This window comes from Tachypleus tridentatus, chromosome 6 (genome assembly GCF_004210375.1).
Source record: "Tachypleus tridentatus isolate NWPU-2018 chromosome 6, ASM421037v1, whole genome shotgun sequence".
Classification (NCBI taxonomy): domain Eukaryota; kingdom Metazoa; phylum Arthropoda; class Merostomata; order Xiphosura; family Limulidae; genus Tachypleus; species Tachypleus tridentatus.
Window position 1 is genome coordinate 138,151,893 of NC_134830.1, and position 26,836 is coordinate 138,178,728.

Consider the following 26,836-nt stretch of genomic DNA (forward strand, 5'->3'; position numbering starts at 1 on the left):
AGAAGGCTTCTACTCAACAGAACCCACCTCCAATACTCGAACTATTATTTACCAACGAATGGTAGGATTGATCGCAACATGATAACGCCCCAATGGCTAAAAGGACACGCATGTTCAAGGACGGGATTTGATCCCGCAACCCTAAGACCGGGAGTCGAATACTCTGCTCACCGTAAATAGCAAAATCAATGGCTACACTTTTGCCCATTGCGAGTACGGCAGTTGAACTGAAGTGACTTTATTTTTTATCCAAAGGACTATAAGCTGGAATCTACATCTTCCCTTTGAGGCAATCCAAACATCGATAAGCTGGAGTCTATATCTTCCCTTTGAAGCAATCCAAACAACGATAAACTGGAGTCTGTGTCTTCCCTTTGAAACTTTATCTTGAAATGTCTACTCCTCCGATAATACTGATATATATACACACAAACATGTTTCAACTGTGGAAAATAAAGTCTAATTAAACAGTCAGTTTGATATACAACATCGTTTTTTACCAGTAACGACCTCCCTTCTTGTCTCCTGATGGGACAGTGGTGTAAATCTACTTAAAACGCTAATATTCGGGACTCAACCCTGCAGTGAACACAGCAGACAGTCCAACGTGGAATTGGTCTAAAAACAAACCTTTTGGCTTTAAGACAAACACGATAGTGTCGTATCAGAGAGCGGAATTTGTAAGTGACTAAATATTATAGTTCAATTCATGCTGATATTCTATGGCGATTGTTCAGCAACGTTTTACGAGATGTTTGTGAGTTTTATATCAACATGTTTTTGATAATAACTGCTTTATCCATTTTGCATTGGGATTTAGGAGCAAAAGCCACATTGGGCTATTTGTTGTATTTGCTGCGTGGGATATAAACCCGGATTTTAACATTATAAGTCTTTAGACTTGCCATTGAACCACTCTAGGTGTGCGTATATAATTGTTGCCAAAATTTGTTTTAGTGCAAAGCCAAATTGGAATGTCTGCTGTGTCCACTGTAAGAAATCGAGCCTCGAATTTTAGCGTTATACGTCCATAAACTTACCGTTGTCCCACCGTGGAACCTTAGGATTTCGGTAACAGTTTTTAAAGTTTTTGGTTAAGATCAGTACATAATTTATTGTCCCCCGTTGGAACAGCAGTAAGTCTACGGATTTACAACGCTAAAATCAGGGGTTCGATTCCCCTCTGTGGACACGGCAGATAGCCCAATGTGGCTTTGGTATAAGAAAACACACGCAATCATTATACAGTTTTGTCAAAGTTTGAATTAGAAGTTTTTTATTAAATGTGGATGGACTTTACTTACCAAATCAAAGTTTTAAAATATTTATCTGTGAGATTGAATTTATGGCGATCATTTTGTGAAAGAGAATGATGATTGGTAAAGGTGTAATCAAAACGTCTGAAAAAGTGGTAGGGAACCATAGCATTCTTGTCCAAAAACTAAATTGAACGAAAGAGTTTTGTCATATTAGTTTCAGGTGGAAACAAAAATTACCGACGTAATTACAACTAGCAACACGAAAAAAAACTTTATCAACGTATCTACATCAGAATTTAAATCGATTCACGAGGAACCTTGCTGTTGCTGAACAGCGCCCACTATGTAGCTTTATGACAAAAAATAAAACTAGAACCAAATCAAGTTGAACGTGCTTTCCTTTTACTGATCACAGATATTAACAACGACAAACGTAGAAATTCCTAAAATCACTACTGTCTGTACTAGACGAAGGTTTTATGAGAGTTGGCTTACTGCTGAAAGTTATGAAACATTTATTGAATTTCGAATTAAGCTGGCAACGACAATAACTGTCCTCCCCTATCCCCAGGGGAGAATGGCGGTATGTTACGGACTCACAAGGTTAAAATTCGAGAGTTCGATCCCCGCGGTGGATACAGCAGACAGCTCAATGTGAATTTGCTCTAAAGCATGCTAACAAAGGTTGGCAACAATCACATTACACGTGCCATAAGTGACTTGGTCTAAATATTTATAACGTGTGATGATAAAAAACGTTTGATGATATTTGATAATATCTAATCTATAAAGCAAAGTTTGTGTCTGTTTATTCTCACCTTTCACCCATCTATTCATCATACATTTTCCGTTCAATCAGTACAACGCTTGATACATTGATATAGGATAACATAAGGAAGGTCTTCCATATAAATAATCATTAACATATGTGCGTGTGTTTGTTCCTTGTACGTTTCCACATTTCTCGATCAATCAGCGCCCAACATCACACAGTGATACGGGATGACATGAGGGAGGTCGAGTCCCACATCTAATTTCATACTGATAGAATTATAGAAAAGTTCACGACTTTCAGTACTGGTACATTTATGTATTTTTATTGCATTTTCAATAGTTGTTATGTTAAGAAAAAAACACAGAAACATAATTCACTATCCATTCTCTATTATTCTCTTTGAATAGCGTCAAGACGATGTGGGCTCGGCACGATCAGGTGGTTAAGGTGCTCGACTCGTAATCTGAGGGTCGCGGGTTCGAATCCCCGTCACACCAGACATACTCGCCCTTTCAGCCGTGACTGCATTATAATGTGACGGCCAATCCCAATATTCGTTGGTAAGAGAACAGCCCAAGAGTTGGCGGTGGGTGGTGATGAGTAACTGCCTTCCCTCTAGTCTTACATTGTTAAATTAGGGACGGCTAGCGCGGATAGCCCTCGTGTCGCTTTGCGCGAAATTAAAAAATAAAATAAACATGTAACATAATTCTTTCAAACGTTATAGTGACACTAGGCAGTTTTTGTATGTAAGTTTATTGTAGGTCTTGCCTTTCTTTTCGTCTTCGTTGTTTAACAATGTTTTAGGGAAGGTCTAACAATATTTAATTTGGTTATCAATGATGGATCATATTGTTTACGTAAGGTTGCATTGCAACTATGAGAGAGAAGACGTGTGTTAACAAGTGACATAAAAGAACACCAGAATGACTTCGTGACCAAGAACAATTTATGCAACTAGATGTACTACCGCAAGGTCCCCGAAAGTGTTTCGTTTTAATGGTAAAAAAATCAAAATGAAGTGTAAAAACATTTTTATTTCTTGCTTTTGAAGTGTATGTCATGCCGTGGTGTGGCATCACATAATTCTTATCGTGATTCATGACTTGTGCACATTTTACTAATGTCACAACAGTACAACTGCAATGTTAAGCATCCCTTATGTGGCGTCCTTTTAGTGTCTACTAACAAACTGACAGATTACACACTATTGAATAGTGGTGCGACTGGTTAAAATAGGTGACCACTCCAGGTGACCTTTGTCTCTCTTTCGAGGAAAGAAAATGCAATACCAGAAAAAGTATAAGTTACAATGAGATAAAAGAAACTAAAAAACGAAAACGAAGTAAAATCAGATTAGGTTTACAATCAGTGACATATCGATATAGGCTTATGGTAGAAACATTGCGAATAATTTTGATTTGGTTTGAATTTCACGCGAAGCTACCCAAGGGCTCTCTGCGTTAGCCGTCCGTAATTTAGTAGTGTAAGACTAGAGGGAAGGCAGCTAGTCATCACCACCAATTGCTAACTCTTGGGCTACTCTTTTACCAACGAATAGTGGGATTGACTGTATTATTATAACGTATCCACAGCTGAAAAGGTGAGCATGTTTGGTGTGACGAGGATTCGAACTTGCGACCCTCAGATTACAAGGCGAGAGCCCTACCCACCTGTCCATGCCGGACCAAGAAGTTACAATCTCTAGTCTTTCACTGCTAAATTAGAGATGGCTAGCGCAGATAGCCCTCGTGTAGCTTTGTGCGAAATTCGAAACAAACCAAACTGCAGACAAGCCATTTTGGGGCTTACACACTTATTGAAGGTTTATAATGTACCAAAGCGAGGTATTTCATGTCAGAAATAAATAACAGTTATTTTAACAGCTCCTTTTCTTTGTATAGTTTCACATGTTATACTACACATAGCATAACAGTAATCCCTATAACATAAATATTTTATCGTTTCCTCTAGCGGAAAACTTGGTGTTACTGCTTGGTAGTTAGGACTTTTGATTCGCTATCTGCAAATCGAAGGTTCAAATCTCCATCGCACCGAAAATTCTTGTCTTTTCAACCGTGAGGGTGTTATAACGTAACGGGTAATCCACTGTTCATCAGCAAAAGAGTAGCCCAAAAGTTGGCGGTGGATGATGTTAACTAGCTGCTTTTCTTCTATTGCAGAAATAATAGGAACCATTGAAATGGACTGTAATATCATGCCTCACAGCGCTGAAGGTCAAATGGTTATAAAGTAATTTTCTAAACCGTTAGGATTTTGAGGTCGGGTATAAGTTTCGATTTGACTTGCCTTATATGAGAGCGATGAGTTAGTTTCCCGGATCCTCGTGGCCTTAATGCAGAACCAACGAGAAATGTGCTTGAATATATACAAATTATTAAGACAATTTAATTTTACACAGCATTAATTCTTACTCGTTTTGTTTGTTTGTTTGTTCCTAATTTTGAACTGACAGACACTGCTAATTCTTGAGCTACTCTTACCTGATCGAATAATAAGATCTGACAGTTACTCTTATAACTATCGACGGTCCCCACTATGCGGGACGTGTTTTTGCCGCAAGAGGAACGCGAAAAACGAATCCTTACATTCGCATTCTGAGCATGCTGAGGTACAATTTCAATTGAATTTTTGCAATGTATAATTAATTAGCCGCTGCATAGCTGGTTATAGAATGACTCTGAGTTTGTTTCTTGTTTGTTTTTTCATGTACAAACTTTTAGTTTATAGCTCCGTCACTCTTGATCGATTTGAGGTCTAATCACAGTTTTGGACTCACTAGGTCAAAGCTTTTCCATTGATTTATCTGACCACGCCCAAGGGATCATAAATTAATTCGCCCTAATCCTGCCTAAAAAACTTCAATTTGAAGATTGGTTAGTAGAGATCCTGATGAACAGTAAAACTGAATATGGTACACGTGCTAACGCTCGGTATTGCTAGGACATAAAAAATATATGTAATGAAAAGGAAAAATAAAATGTATCACAGATTAATTTACTGTAATCCTGTCTGTTGAGGATTCCTTCTTGTTTTTATTTAGCAAACGTACTACTTGAAACGAAAGAAAAAATTTCACAGTTGTGACGTAACATTCAAAATGGGTACTGCCCAAAAAAGTTTTCTTAATCTTGCTGTTATTACTATTATTTCAGATAGAAGTAAAACCAAACAGATTTTGTAACCAGATGATGGACGTGAGAATGCAACATTTTTTATGTGAAACCTGGAATACGGCAAATATATTTCACGATGTTTAAAGTTTTAGGTGCATTATGAAAGCGACACTTAATATCTTAGCATGTATGGTGAGTAGTTGGGTGCTTTTAACTGTTAGCCTTCCTTCGGGGCAGTAGTTCAAAATACCAGCTACAGGTAGTCCTAACAGCTTTTATGATATACACAAAATAATAATAATAATACAGAAACAATATATTACTGCACTTCTCTTCTTAGGCCCGGCATGGCCTAAAGAGTAGGGCACTCGACTCGTAATTCGAGGGTCGCGAGTTCGAATCCCCATCCCACCAAATATACTCACCCTTTCAACCGTGAGGGCATTAAAACTGTGTCCATCAATCTAACTACTCGTTGGTAAAAGAGTAGTCCAAGAGTTGGCGGTAGGTGATGATGACCACCTGCCTTCTCTCTAGTCTGACACTGTTAAAATAGAGTCGACTAATAGTGGTAGTCCTCGTATAGATTTGCGCGAAATTGCAAACAACATTCTTTTCTTACAGTCATGTGAAAAAGTTAATACACCCTAATGTATTTTTGTAACATTTTTGGATATATAGATACTTAATCTCAATTTTAACAATACTGAAATATTATAGGAATATAACTAAACAATTAAAACTGAAGAAAAGACTTTTCAAGATCTTCTGTAAATGTAATTCTTCAAAAATGTATATTGTAACTGAGGAAAACGTTAGGACACCCCCACATTTATTCCCACTTAAAATGGCTCAACTCACACACAGGTGTATCACACCAGGTGCATATGATTAGAAGATCGTTACTCAGCATTTTGAATGAGGCTTGCCCTATTTAACCCTCAGACGTTTAGTTTGGTGTGCTCCTCCTGACTGTTAAAGTGAAAGTGAGCACCATGGTGAGAGCAAAAGTGCTGTCTGGGGCCTTCAGAAAGAACATTGTAGCAGCTTATGAGTCTGGTAAGGGATTTAAAAAGATCCCAAAAGATTTTGAAATCAGCCATTTCACTGTCCGGAAAATAGTCAATATGTGGAGTGCTTTCAAAACAACTGCCAACATGCCCAGGTCTGGTCGTCCAAGCAAGTTTACCCCGAGAGCACACCGCAAGATGCTAAAAGAGGTCTCCAAACACCCTAACATATCATCACGGGAACTACAGCAGGCTCTGGCTACTGTTAATGTGAAAGTGCATGCCTCTACAATCGGAAAGAGACTGCACAAGTTTAATTTACATGGAAGGTGTGCAAGGAGGAAACCTTTGCTCTCTAAGAGAAACATCAAGGTCAGACTGAAGTTTGCCAGAGAGAATGTAGACAAAGACCAGGACTTCTGGAATAATGTTCTTTGGACAGATGAGTTCAAAATTGAATTATTTGAACACCAGAACAGAGGACATGTTTGGCATAAACCAAATAATAACATTTCATGAAAAGAACCTCATACCAACATGGAAGTGTCATGGTTTGGGGTTGCTTCGCTGCAGCAGGACCTGGACAGCTCACAATCGTAGAATCCACCATGAATTCTACCGTGTATCAGAGAGTGCTTGAGGATCATGTGAGACCATCTGTAAGAAAAGTAAAGCTGAAGCGGACCTGGACCCTACAACACGACAAAGACCCAAAACATACCAGTGCATCCACCAAGTACTGGCTGAAAACTAAGAAATGTAAAGTCCTGGAATGGCCGAGTCAAAGCCTGGATCTTAATCCCATTGTGATGCTGTGTGGTTACTTGAAACGGGCTGTACATGCAAGAAACCCCTCAAACATCTCACAGCTGAAAGAATTCTGCATTTAGGAGTGGGACAAACTTTTTTCAGACCGATGTCAGAGACTTGTAGATGGCTACAAGAAGCGTCTCACTGCAGTTATTTCAGCCAAAGGAGGTAACACTAGCTATTAGGGGTAGGATGTCTTAACTTTTTCCTCAGTTAAAATATGCATTTTTGTAGAATTACATGTATAGAAGATATTGAAAAGTCTTTTCTTCAGTTTTAATTGTTTAGTTATATTCCTATAATATCTCAGTATTGTTAAAATTGAGATTAAATATCTATATATCCAAAAATGTTCCAAAATACACAGGCTTTCATAGGGTGTCCTAACTTTTTCACATGACTGTACGTTTTTTTTTGTGTGTGTAATTTCCTCTTACTATGCTGTCACAAGACAATGTGCAAGTTTAATGAAAACTTACTGCTGAAAACCAAATTTAATGTTTCATTCTCAGCATTCAGCCGCTAACCTAACTGTCAGGTTCCCTCCAATTTATTACAAAGTCTCAGGAACTCAATACTTTGGTGGAAACGTGATTGGTTTCAAAAATTGACTTACCAAATAAAACCGTAACATCAGTTCTAACTCTCACGGATATATATATATATTTAAAAGCTGTGATCAGTGGCCTTTATGGCTATTCTAACTTTCATTAACTACATAATAAATGGTGCCTGGAATACATTTGAGCAGTTTTTATTTATTTTTTATCACTTAAAGCTAACTTTAAAGATACCGTAAACCATCATAAATGATGAAAACAAAACACGGTTTACTACATTTAGAACCTCGTATAATGTTTTCATTACAAACTAATAATAAGTATACATTTAGGGCTAACGTAGAAAAATGGATACTTGTTTAACTGAGATAATATGACAGATATTCTTTATCAAATATTAATGATTTTAATGAATTTGTATAATTCAAAGGAGTCGGAAACAGAGGTGCTGCAGCAGCCCTACTTTGATTTATAGCAACAATACATTATATGATTATATTACCTGCATGTCCAGCCAAGCACTCCCACTTCTTCCAACACCACTGTAATTGATTAGGTCCTCTGATGAGGCAACAATAATTTTGTGAATTTAATACGCTAAAGTCCAGGGTTTAATTCCTTGCGGTGGGAAGAGGAGAGATAACACACTGTGTTGCTTTGCGTTGAAAAAAACACACAAAAACAACTAATTTCTTCGGCAGATAAGTATGCATGCGATACAGAAAAACAACGACCGTCGTCTAAGAGGCGAGAATACCCGCAGAAAGTTCAATAACCTTCTAGTTCTGGTTCAACTGTTTTAGATGAATAACGAACACGTTCAACTACATGAAAATTGAAGAAGAGCAGCCAATCACTCCGTATCATCTTGCTTGTCAAATATCCTGGCCTACAATAAAAAGTAGTTCGCTCTATAAATGAAAAATAAAAGCGCCCTCCTTCCGCGCATCTGAAATAGTTAGTAAAGATGATCTTCTTTCTCTTTTGGTTTTTCTCCAAAGAACCGTGTAAAATAACAAGCCACATCAGGGGCGTTATTCTCGTTTTAAAGTAATAGATTTTGGGATAAAATAACAACACGTAAGCTGAGAGGTAGGTTACAAGTAGAAGAAATCAAAAATTAAAAAAAACAAAAACAAAACTGAATTATATTGCGTTAGCCAACCAACTGACTTATTTATTCTGCTGGTAAGGCAAACAGTACTTGCCGCAACAATACTTACTTTTATATAGTTTATGGGCTCGGCATGGCCAGGTGGTTAAGGCGCTCTTCTAGTAATCTGACGGTTGTGCAAAACTACTCGAAGGCTATCTACGCTAGCCGTCCCTATTTAGCAGTGTAAGACTAGAAAAAAGGCAGATAGTCATCACTACTCACTGCCAACTCTTGGGCTACTCTTTTACCAACGAATAGTGGGATTGACCGTCACTTATAACGCCTCCAGCTGAAAGGGTAAACATGTTTGGTGTGAAGGAAATTAGAACCCACGACCCTCATATTACGCCCTAACCACGTGATCATGCCATGCGGAAATAACCAGACATGCTTATCACCAGAGTGTGTCATGAACCCACTTTCACTGGACTTTATTCATACTTTAAAAGTTCTACTCTACCCTCGGTAGACTCAGCAGGCAACCCGATGTGGCTTTGCTATAAGAAAACACGTACCATTTGATCCGGCATTGCCAGGTGGTTATGTCGCTCGACTCGTAATCTCAGTGTCGTAGGTTCAAATCCCCGTCACACAAAACATGCTCGCCCTTTCAGCCGTGGGGGCGTTATAACGTAACGCTCAATCCCACTATTCGTTAGTAAAAGAGTAGCCCAAGAGTTAGCGGTTGGTTGTGATGACTAGCTGCCTTCCCTCTAGTCTTACACTGTAAAATTAGGGGCGGCTAGCACAGATAGCCCTCGTGTAGCTTTGCACAAAATTCAAAACAAACCAAACCAAACATCTGGGTGACAACAATTTAGTAAAATATTACTTACTACACAACTAAATAAAAGCTTTAAGTACACTAGTTTTAAATCGTTACAAAAAGAAGGAAAAAAACTCAACAAGAAACAACAAGGTATATAGCAGAATGAGTGTGTGTAAGAAAAAAAAACAATTTAAAACTTACCAAATCTGCAGAAACGTTTCGCTGTTCATCCAACTCTTTCTTTAGTTTTGTAAGTTCGTCACCTCTTTCAGTCAATCGTAATTCCTGTAAACGTAGGTGCCATTACTACTTGCAACTATCTAAATAAAGCTTGGAATAAGACTAGACAATACAAATACTTAAATAAATAAAACGTTTGCAACTCTTTCGTCAAACAGAAAACGAAGTTTTATCACAGATATTACAAACACGGTAATACCAAAAAGTATCTTTAAATACGGACATTTTGGAATTTCTTCAAATTTCATCATTATCGTAATAACCTCCGAAAAAAAAAGGTACATAATAATCTATCTACAAATACGTAAACCAGCTCAATGGCTTATATCAAAGGTCAGATTGACATTACAGGCCCAGCTATTGACCCAACAGCCAACTAACTAACTGATCAGTAGCCCGGTAGGCCAGGCCAATTTCTCTCTATATCTCGTTATGACTACTACAGGGATTGGAGCTCAATACTTTTAGCATCATTCAACATATCTGCTACTGGGTTACCAGAGGGGTGTAAGAGGAAGGTCAAGTTTCTGTACAAAGTCTGGCGAATGTTTTTTTAAGTCAGTTCTCTTTTCGCAGGAATCAAAATGAACTGTAGATATTTAATGGTGTCCGTATTTGCTATAAATATTTCTTATTGCTTACTTTTACAATACACGAATGTACGTTCAGCGGTTTAGCTTATCGAACTACCTAGTCCACATTCACTAACAACGCGTCACACGAATATACACGTAAGATAAAGTTCTTGATACGGCACAAGCAATCTTACAGTCACGTGATTCCACATAATATTGATCAGCAAGTGTTAAATTTATATAATAAAGACAAAATGCACGTTTTGTGTGGTTGAGCAAAACGCTCTTTGCGAAGTATTTTATATTGAGAAACTTATTACCTTGTATACACGCTTATAAATAGAAATAAAAAAAAACATTTAAACAATTACTTCTGGATTTAAAGCAATTCCTTAAAAGTTTGGTAAACGAATATGTATCATAGCACAATTTATATTTCAAATTGTAAACAGTTATAAAAATATTTTTCCAATGCTATTTTTTATGCAGCGTGTCCGCCTTTACGTTGGATTCCGTGTAAAACTAATCTTATTAACCAACACCAGCTACCATAAACTCTTGGGCTATTCTTGTCTGACGGAACAAGTGGAATTTGACTGTCACACTTATAACTTACCCACGTCCCCAAATTGGGGAGTACGGATTTTTTTCTTCATCTCCATTGTCTGGTCCAATAAACACAGGTCATGCTCGACCCTATACAAGTGTTTCTTTTTTTCAACTCGAATGATGTAGTTTGTTTGTTTTGAATTTCGCGCAAAGCTACACGAGGGTTATCTGCGCTAGCCATCTCTAATTTAGCAGTGTAAGACTAGAGGGAAGACAGTTAGTCATCACCACCCACCGCCAACTCTTGGGCTACTTTTTATCAACGAATAGTGGGATTGACCGTGACTTTATAACGCCCCCACGGTTAAAAGGGCAAGCATGTTTGGTGTAACGGGGCTTCGAACCCCAGACACTCAGATTACGAGTCGAGTGCCTTAACCACCTGGCCATGCCAGACCTCAACTCGAATGACAACTCGTGCCTCCAAATCAGAGAACAATGATTTAGACATAGCTGTCTCTAACTTAGAACTGCTGGTTACACAACGAATTAGTATCACTGATCATATACATGTTTATTGTTAACCAAATATGGGGCTGACTGTCACTTTGATAACTTGCTCACAGATGGTCAACATATCTTATATTTTACACACAAACACAAGGTGTTATCTATTTCAGGTAAATATAACACATTTGGATGATCACTGTATATTTAAAACTATTCTAACATCTGGCACTCCAGTTTCGTAACTGTTTTTTATACGTTTTTAAACTAGATTCCATTTAGTCGTGGGCTAGATAAAGAGAATATAACGTCACATTTTAGAAATGGATGAAAAGAACGTGAAATGAATAAAGAGAAGGTCACATCTTAGAAGGAGAAATGGATGAAAAGAACGTGAAATGAATAAAGGTAGCGTCACATCTAATAAAGTGAAATGGTTGAAGACATTATACCACATCTTAAAATGTCAAATGGATGAAGGGTAAACTTACTTTGAAAAATTAGAATTGGAATTTTAAACTTTTACGGTTATGCGACCTACACAAGTAGACGAGAACCAAACGACTAGGACAATGTTCAGAGATTCTCGTATAACTACCTCTCATATACGACTATTCATTAGAGGACCAATCACGTTACTTTACGCTAAAGGGGCGCTCACATACAGACATAAGCAATATTTGTTTTGGGAGGAGTACAGTTATTGTTGGTTCTTCTTAGCAATTTGAAAACAACAACAACATTGTTTTGAAAAATTAATATTAATTTTTAAACCGCTAGGGCGAAAGAACTTGGGTGAGCCATAGTAAAATTTGGGAATGCACGACCCACTCCAACGTCACCAGTAGCTCCGCTGGTCCTGGCATTATACCAAGAATGATTAGTTAAGAAAAGGAAAAAGCAAAACTTCATTTTCTGTTTAAAATATTTACTAACTTAGAATACTATCTGAACTGAGAAAATAATAAACTAGCACAAATCAGTAATAAGTTTGTTCTGTTTCAAACATTATCTAAGAACTGATTAAAAGAGATGGTATGTGTAAACTCACTATTATTGTCGGGTTTTTGTTTGTACGTCATTACGAATGGTTTGGTGTGTAATGAATTTCGCGCAAAGCTACACGAGTTCTGTCTCCGCTAGCCCTCACTAATTTAGCAGTGTAAGAATAGAGGGAAGGCAGCTAGTCATCACCACCCACCGCCAACTCTTGGGCTACTCTTTTACCAACGAATAGTGGGATTGGTCGTCACATTGCAACGCACCCACGGTTGAAAGGGCGAGCATGTTTGGTGTAACGAGGATTCAAACCTGCGGCCCTCGACTTACGAGTCGAGTTCCTTAACCACCATTACGAAAAGTCAGGCTTATAAACTCATGCCCTCTTTTTGTACGTCACAAGATACATTTGTTTGTTTATTTTTTAATTTCGCGAAAAGCTACACGAGGGATATCTGCGCTAACCGTCCTTAATTTAGCAGTGTAAGATTAGAGGAAAGGCAGCTAGTTATCACCACACACCGCCAACTCTTGGGCTACTCTTTTATCAAAGAATTTACTGTAACATAACGCTCCCACGGCTGAAACAGCGAGCATGTTTGATGTGACGAGAATTCGAACCCGCGACCCTCAGATTACGAGTGCCGGACCGGAAATTTCTGAGGATGAAGACAAATAGTTAAGATGGCTCCCACCTGACGTCACCCCTGCTCGTGCTTGTTGCTTATTTTACACAAACTTACATGAATACCCAGTGCTAATCCTAGTCCTAAACAAGAAACAAACTTTAAGTGCTATAACATTCTGCAATAAAAAAAATAAGGAAATCACACAACAGAACAAAGTGGTACGTTCGTTAACCGTACGATTTGGAGTTTCTTTAAAAATCTACCATAAACATATGAAGGTCCCCCATAATGAAGAGATTACAGGCAGATAGATGCCTTGCCTTAAGGTCGGCTCTTTGAATACCCAAAATCTTTTTCGGTAACCCTACTATAACATTACACAAATACTGCAGTGTTTAGTGCCGCTTCGAACATTATTACTTACAATGTGTTTCTGCTGATCAACAAGTCGATCCAATTCCTCCAATCGCAAACGGAGGGCTTGATTGGTTTGTTCAAGAGCTACGTACTTACTGACGTCACCGTTAGCTGTCTTCTGGGTAGCCTGAAAAATGGATAAACACGATAGTCGTTTAGACACTTCCAGACTTTGAAATGTTGTACTTGAACTACATTACAGCTATACACTTAAGTACTCTGCAATACGTTACAGTTAACGGTCTCTCTAACCATCTATTGTACGTGTATCGGTCTATCATGCAGTCTGTATATCCATTTATGTAACTGTCAGCATATAAATCTGTCCATCTGTCGACCCGTGTATCCGTATATCAGGTTGTCTGTCTATCCAACAGTCTGTTTCTCATTCTACGTATCCGTTAGTCTATCTGTACACACGGCTGCCTATCCAGTTGTCTCTCTATCAATCTGTTTATTTACAATGCTTCGAAAATTTCCTCTCGTCTTTGAAGTCAAAATAACAAATTTCCCAGACTGACACATGCGCACTTAAATCACTTCACCACTTCATTTCAACCTTTTCTCATAAAGATTAATAAAAGAAATCCACCACATACTTACACCAAACTGCTTACTACAGAAAACAAAGTTAAACGAGGATTTTCGTAACTTGACGGTGGACAATAAAATGTTGCACTTTTATTTCTAAAAAAAAATAACAAAACATCTAACCAGAAAAAGTGACACAAAGAAAATGACCGCGATTGTGATATAAAACAGCAATGTCGCTAAGCGTCATGGTTCACATGTACATGCAGTTTTGAGTTTAAAATGGGTGGGGGCACGAGATTCGCCTTCTTTTCCAACTTTTTGGAATAAATTTTCAACTTCCTCAGACCTTTCTCTAAATCTCTGACTCTATTTTCAACATCCTGCCTTTTTCCCTGAACATTTTACCCCATATTCCACCTTCCCTTTATTTTACGAAATTGACAGGTTCGAGGCTAACTTGATCTGCTAATGTTTCACATAAGCCGAACTATCCAAGTCAGGTTTACTTGTGATTTGGTGTTTACTTGGCATCTCATATTTAAACTCCAAAACCTTATTTGCGGATAAACATACGATGCACGAACCTATTTAAATATTTAAACTACTTTTTACTATTGTTAAAAAGTTTTGTTTGTTTGTTTTGGAATTTCGCACAAAGCTACTCGAGGGCTATCTGTGCTAGCCGTCCCTAATTTAGCAGTGTAAGACTAGAGGGAAGGCAGCTAGTCATCACCACCCACCGCCAACTCTTGGGCTACTCTTTTACCAACGACAAGTGGGATTGACCGTCACAATATAACGCCCCCACGGCTGGGAGGGCGAGCATATTTGGCGCGACTCGGGCGCGAACCCGCGACCCTCAGATTACGAAGCGCACGCCTTAACGCGCTAGGCCATGCCAGGCCATTGTTAAAAAGCTATTCACTGAAGTCGCGAACTGTATAGTCGATTTTTCGGCCTCACAATCACTTAGAAAAGATTAACATACTACTAATAGGTAATTATGGTGCTCGATTCTCAATCTGAGGGTCGAAAGTTTGAATTCCATCACCGAAGTTTTCGCCCTTTCAGTCGTAGGGACGTTATATTATTTCAGGCAATCCCACTACATTCGATTAGAGAAACTCAAACTGAATACAAAACAGTATTGAAGATTTGAGTATGATGGAAGCACACAGCACTTTTGTCCGAAGTAAAAATTAGCTTAGGGAAAACTGTTCGATACCAAATAAAGTTACGAAACAAGGATGGAGGTTTTAAAAATTGAATAGCAAAGGAAACTCCAGCTTTCAAACTTGATAAAAACACGAAAACGAACACAAAAAGATACACATGAACATTTTAGCGCAATACATACGCTTTTAAATCTTGTGGTTAAGACTACTTTAAGGTAATAATACTTAGGTAGTGTTGCTATGCAACGATCAACAGTTGGTTTATATTTAGATGTGTTGTTCTGTGACAATCGCTATAATCGCTTTCTGATAGAGTATACTGCACATGCTTTGTTTTACTTTTAATTTCGCACAAAACTACACAAGTGCTATCTGCGCTAGCCGTCCTTAATTTAGCAGTGTAAGTTTGTTTTGTTTTTTTTCTAAATTTCGCATAAAGCTACTCGAGGGCTATCTCTGATAGCCGTCCCTAATTTAGTAGTGTAAGACTAGAGGGAAGACAGCTAGTCATCACCACCCACCGCCCACTCTTAGGCTATTATTTTACCAACGCAGAGTGGAATTGACCGTCACATTATGACGCCCCCACGGCTAAAAGGGGCAAGCATGTTTGGTGTGACGGGGATTCAAACCCGCGACCCTCAAATTACGAGTCGAGTGCCTTAACCATCTAGCTGTGCTGGGCCTAAACATATATTTTAAATGGAATCTTATAACTTAAAAGTAAACTTGAAGACTACGGTTACCAGACGTCCCAGCAAAACTGATATCGTATCTGTTTTAAGTCTTATTTTTTATTGTTTCAGTTCCTATGTAGCTTAATGTGAATGTGATATTTTCGGTTTGTCATTATGCACGACTCCTTTGAAGTTTACTTGATGGATCACTTGACAAAGACAGATTAAACAGTACAATGTTCTCTCCATATCTGCTTCTTTTTCTTTACCTAATCTCTCATTGGACAATTGCAGGAACTGAGATTTAAATTCTTACCCAATAGTGAAAAAGAAACGAAGGAACGCATTTAGAGTACGTTCAAAAAACAACTTTGTCCCACCCCTCCTTTTTACAAAATTAATTATAGTAAGCTTTTGACAAATTTTGTTTGTCTCTGGTTTTAAAATGCAATGCATTAAATGTTATAGTATTTAACAATTGGTGAAAGAGTGTGCTATTGTAATTTAAATTGTAATGTAAACGGTTTGTATTACTCTGTGTCGAAAAAAAAAAGTCCTAGTTTTTCACTTCAAAAATCTGGTGTCCCTATTCAGTACCATATCAGAACCAATAGCATTTTTTTCTCTAAATAATAATACAATAGTGCACTCATGACAAGAATAGCCTGACGAGAGGAGAAAAAAAAACAAATCAGCTGCAACAAGCTTCGATATTGTTCGCATTTCTTACTTATTGGAGCTGAAGAAACTTCGAGAAGGATTTCTTTATATATATATCTTGTCTCTTTCTTCGTTATTTAAGTTTCCGTTTCTGAAAAAAAAAAACTTATAAAATCCGATCATCTCCAATGCACACGCACTAAGAAAAAACAACCTGAACTGCAAAGCAGATTAATTATTCAATAATATGTATAAACTCACAAAAACAGGTAACACGTTTGCTAACGTGATGAATTGGAATTTTAAGCCTGAAAAACACCTTTAAGCGCACATGTACTAAACGTCTAGGTGTGATACACCTAGGATCCAGGTATAGCCGTCTCTAATTTTGAAGTAATGACTAAAATAAATGCATCTAGTCGGTAGCTTCATTGCTCGAACCTTGGACCTTACGACGTGCAATCTAGTACGCTACTCTGCAGTATTCCGAAAGGTCACTATGCTTGACTGCATCGATTAATTGAAATATAAACTCCGTTGTTTGTATTTGTAATTTACCCTAAACAGGTTTGGTAACATTGCAATGTTTGGTACAAATACCTGGTTTTTAGAATGTTGCGCATTCTCGGAGCTACCGTTAACCTTTCTTTTACTTCAGTAAAATATTCATGCAATTATCTTCAAATCGGTAACATTCCGACAGCTCAGTTGAAGGCTCACAACCTGTCATCTAATTACTACTGACCCATTACTTGTTTAATTGATTTAAATTTCAGTAATTCGCGCCGACAACGCACGGCCTGTCTTAGATATTCATGTACATCTAGGGTGAGAAGTTAACAAAACAATATTGTTGAAACAAAAAGAAATATATATATATAACAGAAGAAACATGAACATTCGTCAATTATTTAAAACGTCTAATGCCTCATAGTTTTTAATTGATAAACTTGCCATTCTAACAAAGCGAGTACACGAAGGTTCGATTTCAAACGTTCTTAAGGCTTCTTTCAATTTTGTTTTATTGATCTACATAAGGGATTATCGACCCCTGGTATAACACGACTAGGTGTACGGGAGCTAATACTGACGGTACGCAACAAATCAATATAAAAATTATAATATATTTAATAAGCCTAATATGAACTTTCTGCTTACGTATAACACGTCTTTGATTCACCTTCCGCCTACACAGTCTCAACAGTGTTTTCTTCCAGCTTGACAAAAACTGCACCACATATTCTTTAATTGTGCCACAAACAATAACGTTCTTCCCATTAATTTTTTGTGCAAGGTTTTTCTTGTTTTCGTTTTTAATGTTAGGCTTAAGTTTGTACTTCCTAAAAAGGGCTACGCGAGAATGAAAAGTTTGAAAATCACTGGCTTACAAATTAAAATGTCTTCAATGGTTTTCGTTAAGACGTTTTTGTCAACTTTTCTTTTTTCTCTCTCTCTCTTTCTCTCTAATCTTTCCCTTTTTAAACTGCCTTGCGTGATGGGCTTTTGATCAGGTGTATGTAGCTAGCAACGTATTCAAGAGTGATGTTCGAAGACCTTTTAAAAAGTGACCAATAGAGAATAATCCACAAGACAGGATCGTTCCAAACAAAATAGTTCTGATAACACAACTATCCAATATTCTAGTTATCTCTTCTAACGTTCACCCTCCAAAAAAAAAAAAAAAAGATAGTGAAACAAATAAGAAAGGGTGTGGATGTTTTCATATGTCAAGCGTTATCTTTTTAATGTGTTGTTGCCAGATGTATTCGGTTATAATGCTCGTGAAATGGCCCTCAATACGAATCTTGAAGGATTACAACAAACTTCCTTCTTTTGAAGACTTTACTTGGTCATCCATGAAACACGTGTGAGTGTGTGTGTATACACACATACACATATACATGTTCGCCATGTTCTGTTTATCAGTCTCCTGTGGTATACTGTTAAGTTTACGTATTTTAAACGCTAAAATCTGAGGTTCGATTCTCGCAGTAGATACAGCAGATAGCCAAATGTCTCCCGGTGAGACAGCGGTAGGTTTAAGAGCTTACAATGCTAAAGATCGTAGTTCGATTCCCCGCAGTAGACACAGCACAGCCGAACGTGGCTTTACTCCAAAGACAAAGCGTCTATCAACCCGTTTAAAGGACTGCAAATAACTGAACAGCTACTTTGTTATTAACAACCAAGAGGCTGTTCAACTTGTCTCCAATCTTTGATTGAGCTTTATGTTTCTTCAAGTAATGACTAACTTGCAGAAGATATTGTAAGTTTGACACATACTTTACTGAACAGCTACTTTGTTATTAACAACCAAGAGGCTGTTCAACTTGTCTCAATCTTTGATTGAGCTTTATGTTTCTTCAAGTAATGACTAACTTGCAGAATGATATTGTAAGTTTGACACATACTTTACTGAACAGCTACTTTGTTATTAACAACCAAGAGGCTGTTCAACTTGTCTCCAATCTTTGATTGAGCTTTATGTTTCTTCAAGTAATGACTAACTTGCAGAAGATATTGTAAGTTTGACACATACTTTACTGAACAGCTACTTTGTTATTAACAACCAAGAGGCTGTTCAACTTGTCTCCAATCTTTGATTGAGCTTTATGTTTCTTCAAGTAATGACTAACTTGCAGAAGATATTGTAAGTTTGACACATACTTTACTGAACAGCTACTTTGTTATTAACAACCAAGAGGCTGTTCAACTTGTCTCCAATCTTTGATTGAGCTTTATGTTTCTTCAAGTAATGACTAACTTGCAGAAGATATTGTAAGTTTGACACATACTTTTACTGAACAGCTACTTTGTTATTAACAACCAAGAGGCTGTTCAACTTGTCTCAATCTTTGATTGAGCTTTATGTTTCTTCAAGTAATGACTAACTTGCAGAATGATATTGTAAGTTTGACACATACTTTACTGAACAGCTACTTTGTTATTAACAACCAAGAGGCTGTTCAACTTGTCTCAATCTTTGATTGAGCTTTATGTTTCTTCAAGTAATGACTAACTTGCAGAAGATATTGTAAGTTTGACACATACTTTACTGAACAGCTACTTTGTTATTAACAACCAAGAGGCTGTTCAACTTGTCTCCAATCTTTGATTGAGCTTTATGTTTCTTCAAGTAATGACTAACTTGCAGAAGATATTGTAAGTTTGACATATACTTTACTGAACAGCTACTTTGTTATTAACAACCAAGAGGCTGTTCAACTTGTCTCCAATCTTTGATTGAGCTTTATGTTTCTTCAAGTAATGACTAACTTGCAGAAGATATTGTAAGTTTGACACATACTTTACTGAACAGCTACTTTGTTATTAACAACCAAGAGGCTGTTCAACTTGTCTCCAATCTTTGATTGAGCTTTATGTTTCTTCAAGTAATGACTAACTTGCAGAAGATATTGTAAGTTTGACACATACTTTCATGATACCGTTCGTTTGTTGTTAATATCAGAAAAACTACTCAAGGACTATCTGCACTAGCTGTCCCAACTTTAGAAGTAATAGATCAGAGGAAAGGCACAAGTCATCACCACCCACCGTCACCTCTTTCTAATAGTCGTTTGTCAATACAAAAACAGTATGACCGTCACATTATAACACACACCCCGACTGGAAGAACAAACATGTTTGGTGACGGTGGTATTCTAACCATCAACCCATGCTAGGCCTTTCAATAAACAGTGCGAATTTTTGTGATGTTTCCCGCCTCGCTAGTTTTTTTTGCTTACATCTATTTTTTACGTTTTTAATTTTCGTAGCAAGATTCTTTTAATCGATGTCGATATTTTCGACTGGGGTTGTACTACCCCAAGGACGGAGAAGGGTCAGGACCCTCCTCTTTTCAGAGCAAAAGAAATATAAAGCTCTAGAACCAGCGATAAATATTATACACCATTAACAAAATTTATAATATTTTATTTCATATTAACGCCTTTAAATACAATGGTGATATTTATATTAATGAAAACTATACATACACCCTTGTGGAAATTAATTGAAACAAATGGTCATTTTACAATATTTTCAGCATGGCGGCCGGTGTAGGCTCGCTGAACCCGCTTATTTCCTTTAATAGTCATTTTTTTCACACAAACGGCGTCATTAGCTGTGTTTTGCAGCACGGTCGATCTATTTTTGATATATGACGAAATTGTGAGGAATATTACGTCATTCAAAATTGCGTTAGAAGGGCAAGGTGACCAGTTAAAAAACAACTTCTTACCAACTCAATGAAGAAAAAACGGTATCAATGGGGTCTGAAATACAAGAACTGGACGCAAGAACAATGGAGGAAGGTGTTATTCAATGACATTTCTTCGTACAAGGTCAAAGAAGTACGTATGTTGGCAAATCTACAGGTAAGAAACTTCGAGAATCTCACATCAATCAGTTCGTGAAACATCCCTTGAAGAAGATGTTTTGGAGCTTTATCAGCTATTATGGCGTCGGAGGCTTACATATCGTAGAAGGTATGATGCAAAGACCACAGTACATCGAAGTTTTGCAGAGAAAAGTCGTTCCAGAATTGAAAAAAGAGATTTCCAGATGGATCTGGCATTTTTCAGCAAGATCTGGCTCCGTGCCACACATCGAAACTTGTGAAGAATTTTATGACTACAACGCAAATAAAGGTGCTGGACTGGCCTGGAAACTCTCCGGACTTAAATCCTATTGAAAATCTGTGGGCGATTTGTAAAGAAAGACTTCGGGGAAAAGACTGTACTATGAAAGATAAACTAATTGAGGCCATAATTGAGGTGTGGTACCGCGATCCAAAAATTAGTAAAGATTGCAGTCAACTCAATGCCAAAGCGGATTAATGATTTTCTGAAAAATAAAGGCGGTCATATCATATATTAATTTGTGAGCAATTTTTGGATTCTCAGAACTAAAATGCAAAAAACTGAAAAAAATCGCAATTTTCCGTTTTGTTTCAATTAATTTGCACAAGGGTGTACTTCTGCAGGGTCAAAAGAAGTATTCTGTGTCAAGAGTAAATAAAACCAAAATAAATATTTTTATTTCTTGCTTTTAAAGTTCATAGTAACACTGTATTACAACCTACAGAGTGCATATTTCTTCTCGTGATTAATGGCATGCGCATATCTTACTAACGTCACTACAGTACAAATTGCAGAGTTAAGCGTCTCTTATGTGACGTCATTTCAATATATTGTAATCGACTGACAGATAACACACTACTGTAAAGTAATACGAGTTATTAAAACGCGTAATTCCTCCAGGCAGCCTTTGGAGTCATTTCGAGAAAACTAAACGTATCGTTACAACTAGGCCTAACCCCATTAGGCTTATATTCTGGTCTTAGAGCTAGATACTCTTCTAAAATACTTATTTGCCCATACACTTCCCGATATCCTTAATGTTATTTATTCGTGATAATAATCAATAACCCGGCTACTTTTCGATCCTTCCAAAGTACTTTTTTATTTGAATTTGATGCGAACTGCTTTTTAATGTATCAGGTCATTGATCCAATCATTTTGAAACCTTAAATTCCAGGTAATAATACTCAATTTGTGAGACACCACCACATTTCTTCCCTTCTACCACAATACGTATACCTTAAGGTACTCTCGACCTATTTTTAGTTTTTTAAAGTTGCAATGGGGAGTACTGATTTAGGATCTTACTGTTACAAAAGTCTGCTATTTATAGACGGGGGAGAGCAAACGGGACAACTGCCCAGAACACTAGTGATTTAAAGTGGCCCAATTGAATGGAATACATACACTTTTTAAAATTTAAAATTAAGATTTGCAACAAAAATAATTATCCGCTTCCCGCTGTTACTGTTTGCTGGTCATTAAGCACAAAGCTTCACAAAAGGGTATTTGTGCTCTGCCCACCACTGAAAAATAACCGGGTTTCCAGCAGTATACATTCGCAGACAAACCACTGTGCCACTGGGGATGAGGTAGAGGGGGAAGGAGCTGTTACTAATAGGATAAACAAACATGTGTCTTAACAATCAGCAGTCTGATTGCTGGTTTAGGAATAACTCCATAAACACTGGTGTAGAAAGTGCCCCACCCTCACATTTTAATCTATTCCAGTATAATAATATTACCAAACTTGGCAAAATTACTCTCACTAGTATCAGGAAAATGTATAAACTTTAACCTAGAAGCTTCCATGGCTACAAGGTCGAGCCTTCTACCCCACTCGTAACAGTACAAACATATCTTCTAATACACCCGTAACAGTACAAACATATCTTCTAATACACCCGTAACAGTACAAACATATCTTCTAATACACCCGTAACAGTACAAACATATCTTCTAACCCGTCTGTAACAGTACAAACATATCTTCTCCCCGCCCGTAACAATACAAACATATCTTCTAACCCGCCCGTAACAATACAAAGATATCTTCTCCCCCACCCGTAACAGTACAAACATATCTTCACCCCCGCCCGTAACAATACAAACATATCTTCTCCCCCGCCCGTAACAATACAAACATATCTTCTCCCCCACCCGTAACAGTACAAACATATCTTCACCCCCGCCCGTAACAATACAAACATATCTTCTAACCCGCCCGTAACAATACAAAGATATCTTCTCCCCACCCGTGACAGTACAAACATATCTTCACCCCTGCCCGTAACAATACCAAACATATCTTCTCCCCGCCCGTGATAATACAAACATATCTTCTCCCCACCCGTGACAGTTACAAACATATCTTCTGCCCCGCCCGTAACAATACAAACATATCTTCTCCCCGCCCGTAACAGTACAAACATATCTTCTCCCCCGCCCGTAACAGTACAAACATATCTTCTCCCCCGCCCGTAACAGTACAAACATATCTTCTCCCCCGCCCGTAACAGTACAAACATATCTTCTCCCCCGCCCGTAACAGTACAAACATATCTTCTCCCCACCCGTAACGGTGCAAAGATATCTTCTCCCCACCCGTAACAGTGCACAAAGATATCTTCTCCCCGCCCGTAACAGTTACAAAACATATCTTCTCCTCCGCCCGTAACAATACAAACATATCTTCTCCCCGCCCGTAACAGTACAAACATATCTTCTCCCCGCCAGTAACAGTTACAAACATATCTTCTCCCCGCCCGTAACAATACATAAACATATCTTCTCCCCGCCCGTAACAGTACAAACATATCTTCTCCCCGCCCGTAACAGTACAAACATATTTTCTCCCCGCCCGTAACAGTACAAACATATCTTCTCCCCACCCGTAACAATACAAACATATCTTCTCCCCGCCCTTAACAGTACAAACATATCTTCTGCCTCGCCCGTAACAGTACAAACATATCTTCTACCCCACTCGTAACAGTACAAACATATCTTCTCCCCGCCCGTAATAGTACAAACATATCTTCTCCCCGCCCGTAATAGTACAAACATATCTTCTCCCCGCCCGTAACAGTACAAAGATATCTTCTCCCCGCCCGTAACAGTACAAACATATCTTCTCCCCGCCCGTAACAATACAAACATATCTTCTCCCCGCCCGTAACAGTACAAACATATCTTCTCCCCGCCCGTAACAGTACAAACATATTTTCTCCCCGCCCGTAACAGTACAAACATATCTTCTCCCCACCCGTAACAGTACAAAGATATCTTCTCCCCACCCGTAACAGTACAAAGATATCTTCTCCCCCACCCGTAAACAGTAGTACAAACATATCTTCTCCCCGCCCGTAACAGTACAAACATATCTTCTCCCCGCCCGTAACAATACAAACATATCTTCTCCCCGCCCGTAACAGTACAAACATATCTTCTCCTCCGCCCGTAACAATACAAACATATCTTCTCCCCGCCCGTAACGGTACAAACATATCTTCTCCCCGCCCGTAACAGTACAAAGATATCTTCTCCCCGCCCGTAACAGTACAAAGATATCTTCTCCCCACCCGTAACAGTACAAAGATATCTTCTCCCCACCCGTAACGGTACAAAGATATCTTCTCCCCGCCCGTAACAGTACAAACATATCTTCTCCCCACCCGTAACAATACAAACATATCTTCTAACCCGCCCGTAACAATACAAAGATATCTTCTCCCCCACCCGTAACAATACAAACATATCTTCTCCCCCGCCCTTAACAGTACAAACATATCTTCTCCCCGCCCGTAACAGTACAAACATATCTTCTGCCTCGCCCGTAACAGTACAAACATATCTTCTACCCCACCTGTAACAGTACAAAGATATCTTCTCCCCGCCCGTAACAGTACAAACATATCTTCTGCCTCGCCCGTAACAGTACAAACATATCTTCTCCCCGCCCGTAACAGTACAAACATATCTTCTCCCCGCCCGTAACAGTACAAACATATCTTCTCCCCGCCCGTAACAGTACAAAGATATCTTCTCCCCGCCCGTAACAGTACAAACATATCTTCTCCCCCGCCCGTAACAGTACAAACATATCTTCTCCCCCGCCCGTAACAGTACAAACATATTTTCTCCCCCGCCCGTAACAGTACAAACATATCTTCTCCCCCACCCGTAACAGTACAAAGATATCTTCTCCCCCACCCGTAACAGTACAAAGATATCTTCTCCCCACCCGTAACAGTACAAACATATCTTCTCCCCGCCCGTAACAGTACAAACATATCTTCTCCCCGCCCGTAACAATACAAACATATCTTCTCCCCGCCCGTAACAGTACAAACATATCTTCTCCCCGCCCGTAACAGTACAAACATATCTTCTCCCCGCCCGTAACAGTACAAACATATCTTCTCCCCGCCCGTAACAATACAAACATATCTTCTCCCCGCCCGTAACAGTACAAACATATCTTCTCCTCCGCCCGTAACAATACAAAACATATCTTCTCCCCGCCCGTAACAGTACAAAGATATCTTCTCCCCGCCCGTAACAGTACAAAGATATCTTCTCCCCACCCGTAACAGTACAAAGATATCTTCTCCCCACCCGTAACAGTACAAAGATATCTTCTCCCCGCCCGTAACAATACAAACATATCTTCTAACCCGCCCGTAACAATACAAAGATATCTTCTCCCCACCCGTAACAATACAAACATATCTTCTCCCCGCCCTTAACAGTACAAACATATCTTCTCCCCCGCCCGTAACAGTACAAACATATCTTCTACCTCGCCCGTAACAGTACAAACATATCTTCTACCCCACCCGTAACAGTACAAAGATATCTTCTCCCCCGCCCGTAACAGTACAAACATATCTTCTACCTCGCCCGTAACAGTACAAACATATCTTCTCCCCCGCCCGTAACAGTACAAACATATCTTCTCCCCCGCCCGTAACAGTACAAACATATCTTCTCCCCGCCCGTAACAGTTACAAACATATCTTCTCCCCGCCCGTAACAGTACAAACATATCTTCTCCCCGCCCGTAACAGTACAAACATATTTTCTCCCCGCCCGTAACAGTACAAACATATCTTCTCCCCACCCGTAACAGTACAAAGATATCTTCTCCCCACCCGTAACAGTACAAAGATATCTTCTCCCCACCCGTAACAGTACAAACATATCTTCTCCCCGCCCGTAACAGTACAAACATATCTTCTCCCCGCCCGTAACAATACAAACATATCTTCTCCCCGCCCGTAACAGTACAAACATATCTTCTCCCCGCCCGTAACAGTACAAACATATCTTCTCCCCGCCCGTAACAGTACAAACATATCTTCTCCCCGCCCGTAACAATACAAACATATCTTCTCCCCCGCCCGTAACAGTACAAACATATCTTCTCCCCCGCCCGTAACAATACAAACATATCTTCTCCCCCGCCCGTAACAGTACAAACATATCTTCTCCCCGCCCGTAACAGTACAAAGATATCTTCTCCCCGCCCGTAACAGTACAAAGATATCTTCTCCCCACCTGTAACAGTACAAAGATATCTTCTCCCCACCCGTAACAGTACAAAGATATCTTCTCCCCCACCCGTAACAGTACAAAGATATCTTCTCCCCACCCGTAACAGTACAAAGATATCTTCTCCCCCACCCGTAACAGTACAAAGATATCTTCTCCCCCGCCCGTAACAGTACAAACATATCTTCTCCCCACCCGTAACAATACAAACATATCTTCTCCCCCGCCCTTAACAGTACAAACATATCTTCTCCCCCGCCCGTAACAGTACAAACATATCTTCTACCTCGCCCGTAACAGTACAAACATATCTTCTACCCCACCCGTAACAGTACAAAGATATCTTCTCCCCACCCGTAACAGTACAAACATATCTTCTCCCCCGCCCGTAACAGTACAAACATATCTTCTCCCCCGCCCGTAACAATACAAACATATCTTCTCCCCCGCCCGTAACAGTACAAACATATCTTCTCCCCCGCCCG

General features: G+C 38.8%; 1 protein-coding gene across 10 annotated transcripts in view; it reads right to left on the bottom strand.

Annotated features, from left to right (window-relative positions):
• The window catches only part of LOC143253797 (RIMS-binding protein 2-like), a 149,128-nt gene that overhangs the window by 63,271 nt on the left and 59,021 nt on the right, over positions 1 to 26,836 (bottom strand). For 9 of the 10 annotated variants that reach the window (XM_076508189.1, XM_076508190.1, XM_076508188.1 and 6 more), the window contains 2 exons: positions 13,400 to 13,519; positions 9,678 to 9,761 (listed from right to left, as the gene is read on the bottom strand). In XM_076508189.1, coding sequence (XP_076364304.1) covers positions 9,678 to 9,761; positions 13,400 to 13,519 — 204 coding nt within the window. Of the gene's footprint in view, positions 1 to 9,677; positions 9,762 to 13,399; positions 13,520 to 16,508; positions 16,593 to 26,836 lie in introns of those variants that run through there. The other variant, XM_076508197.1, reaches the window with a different exon arrangement.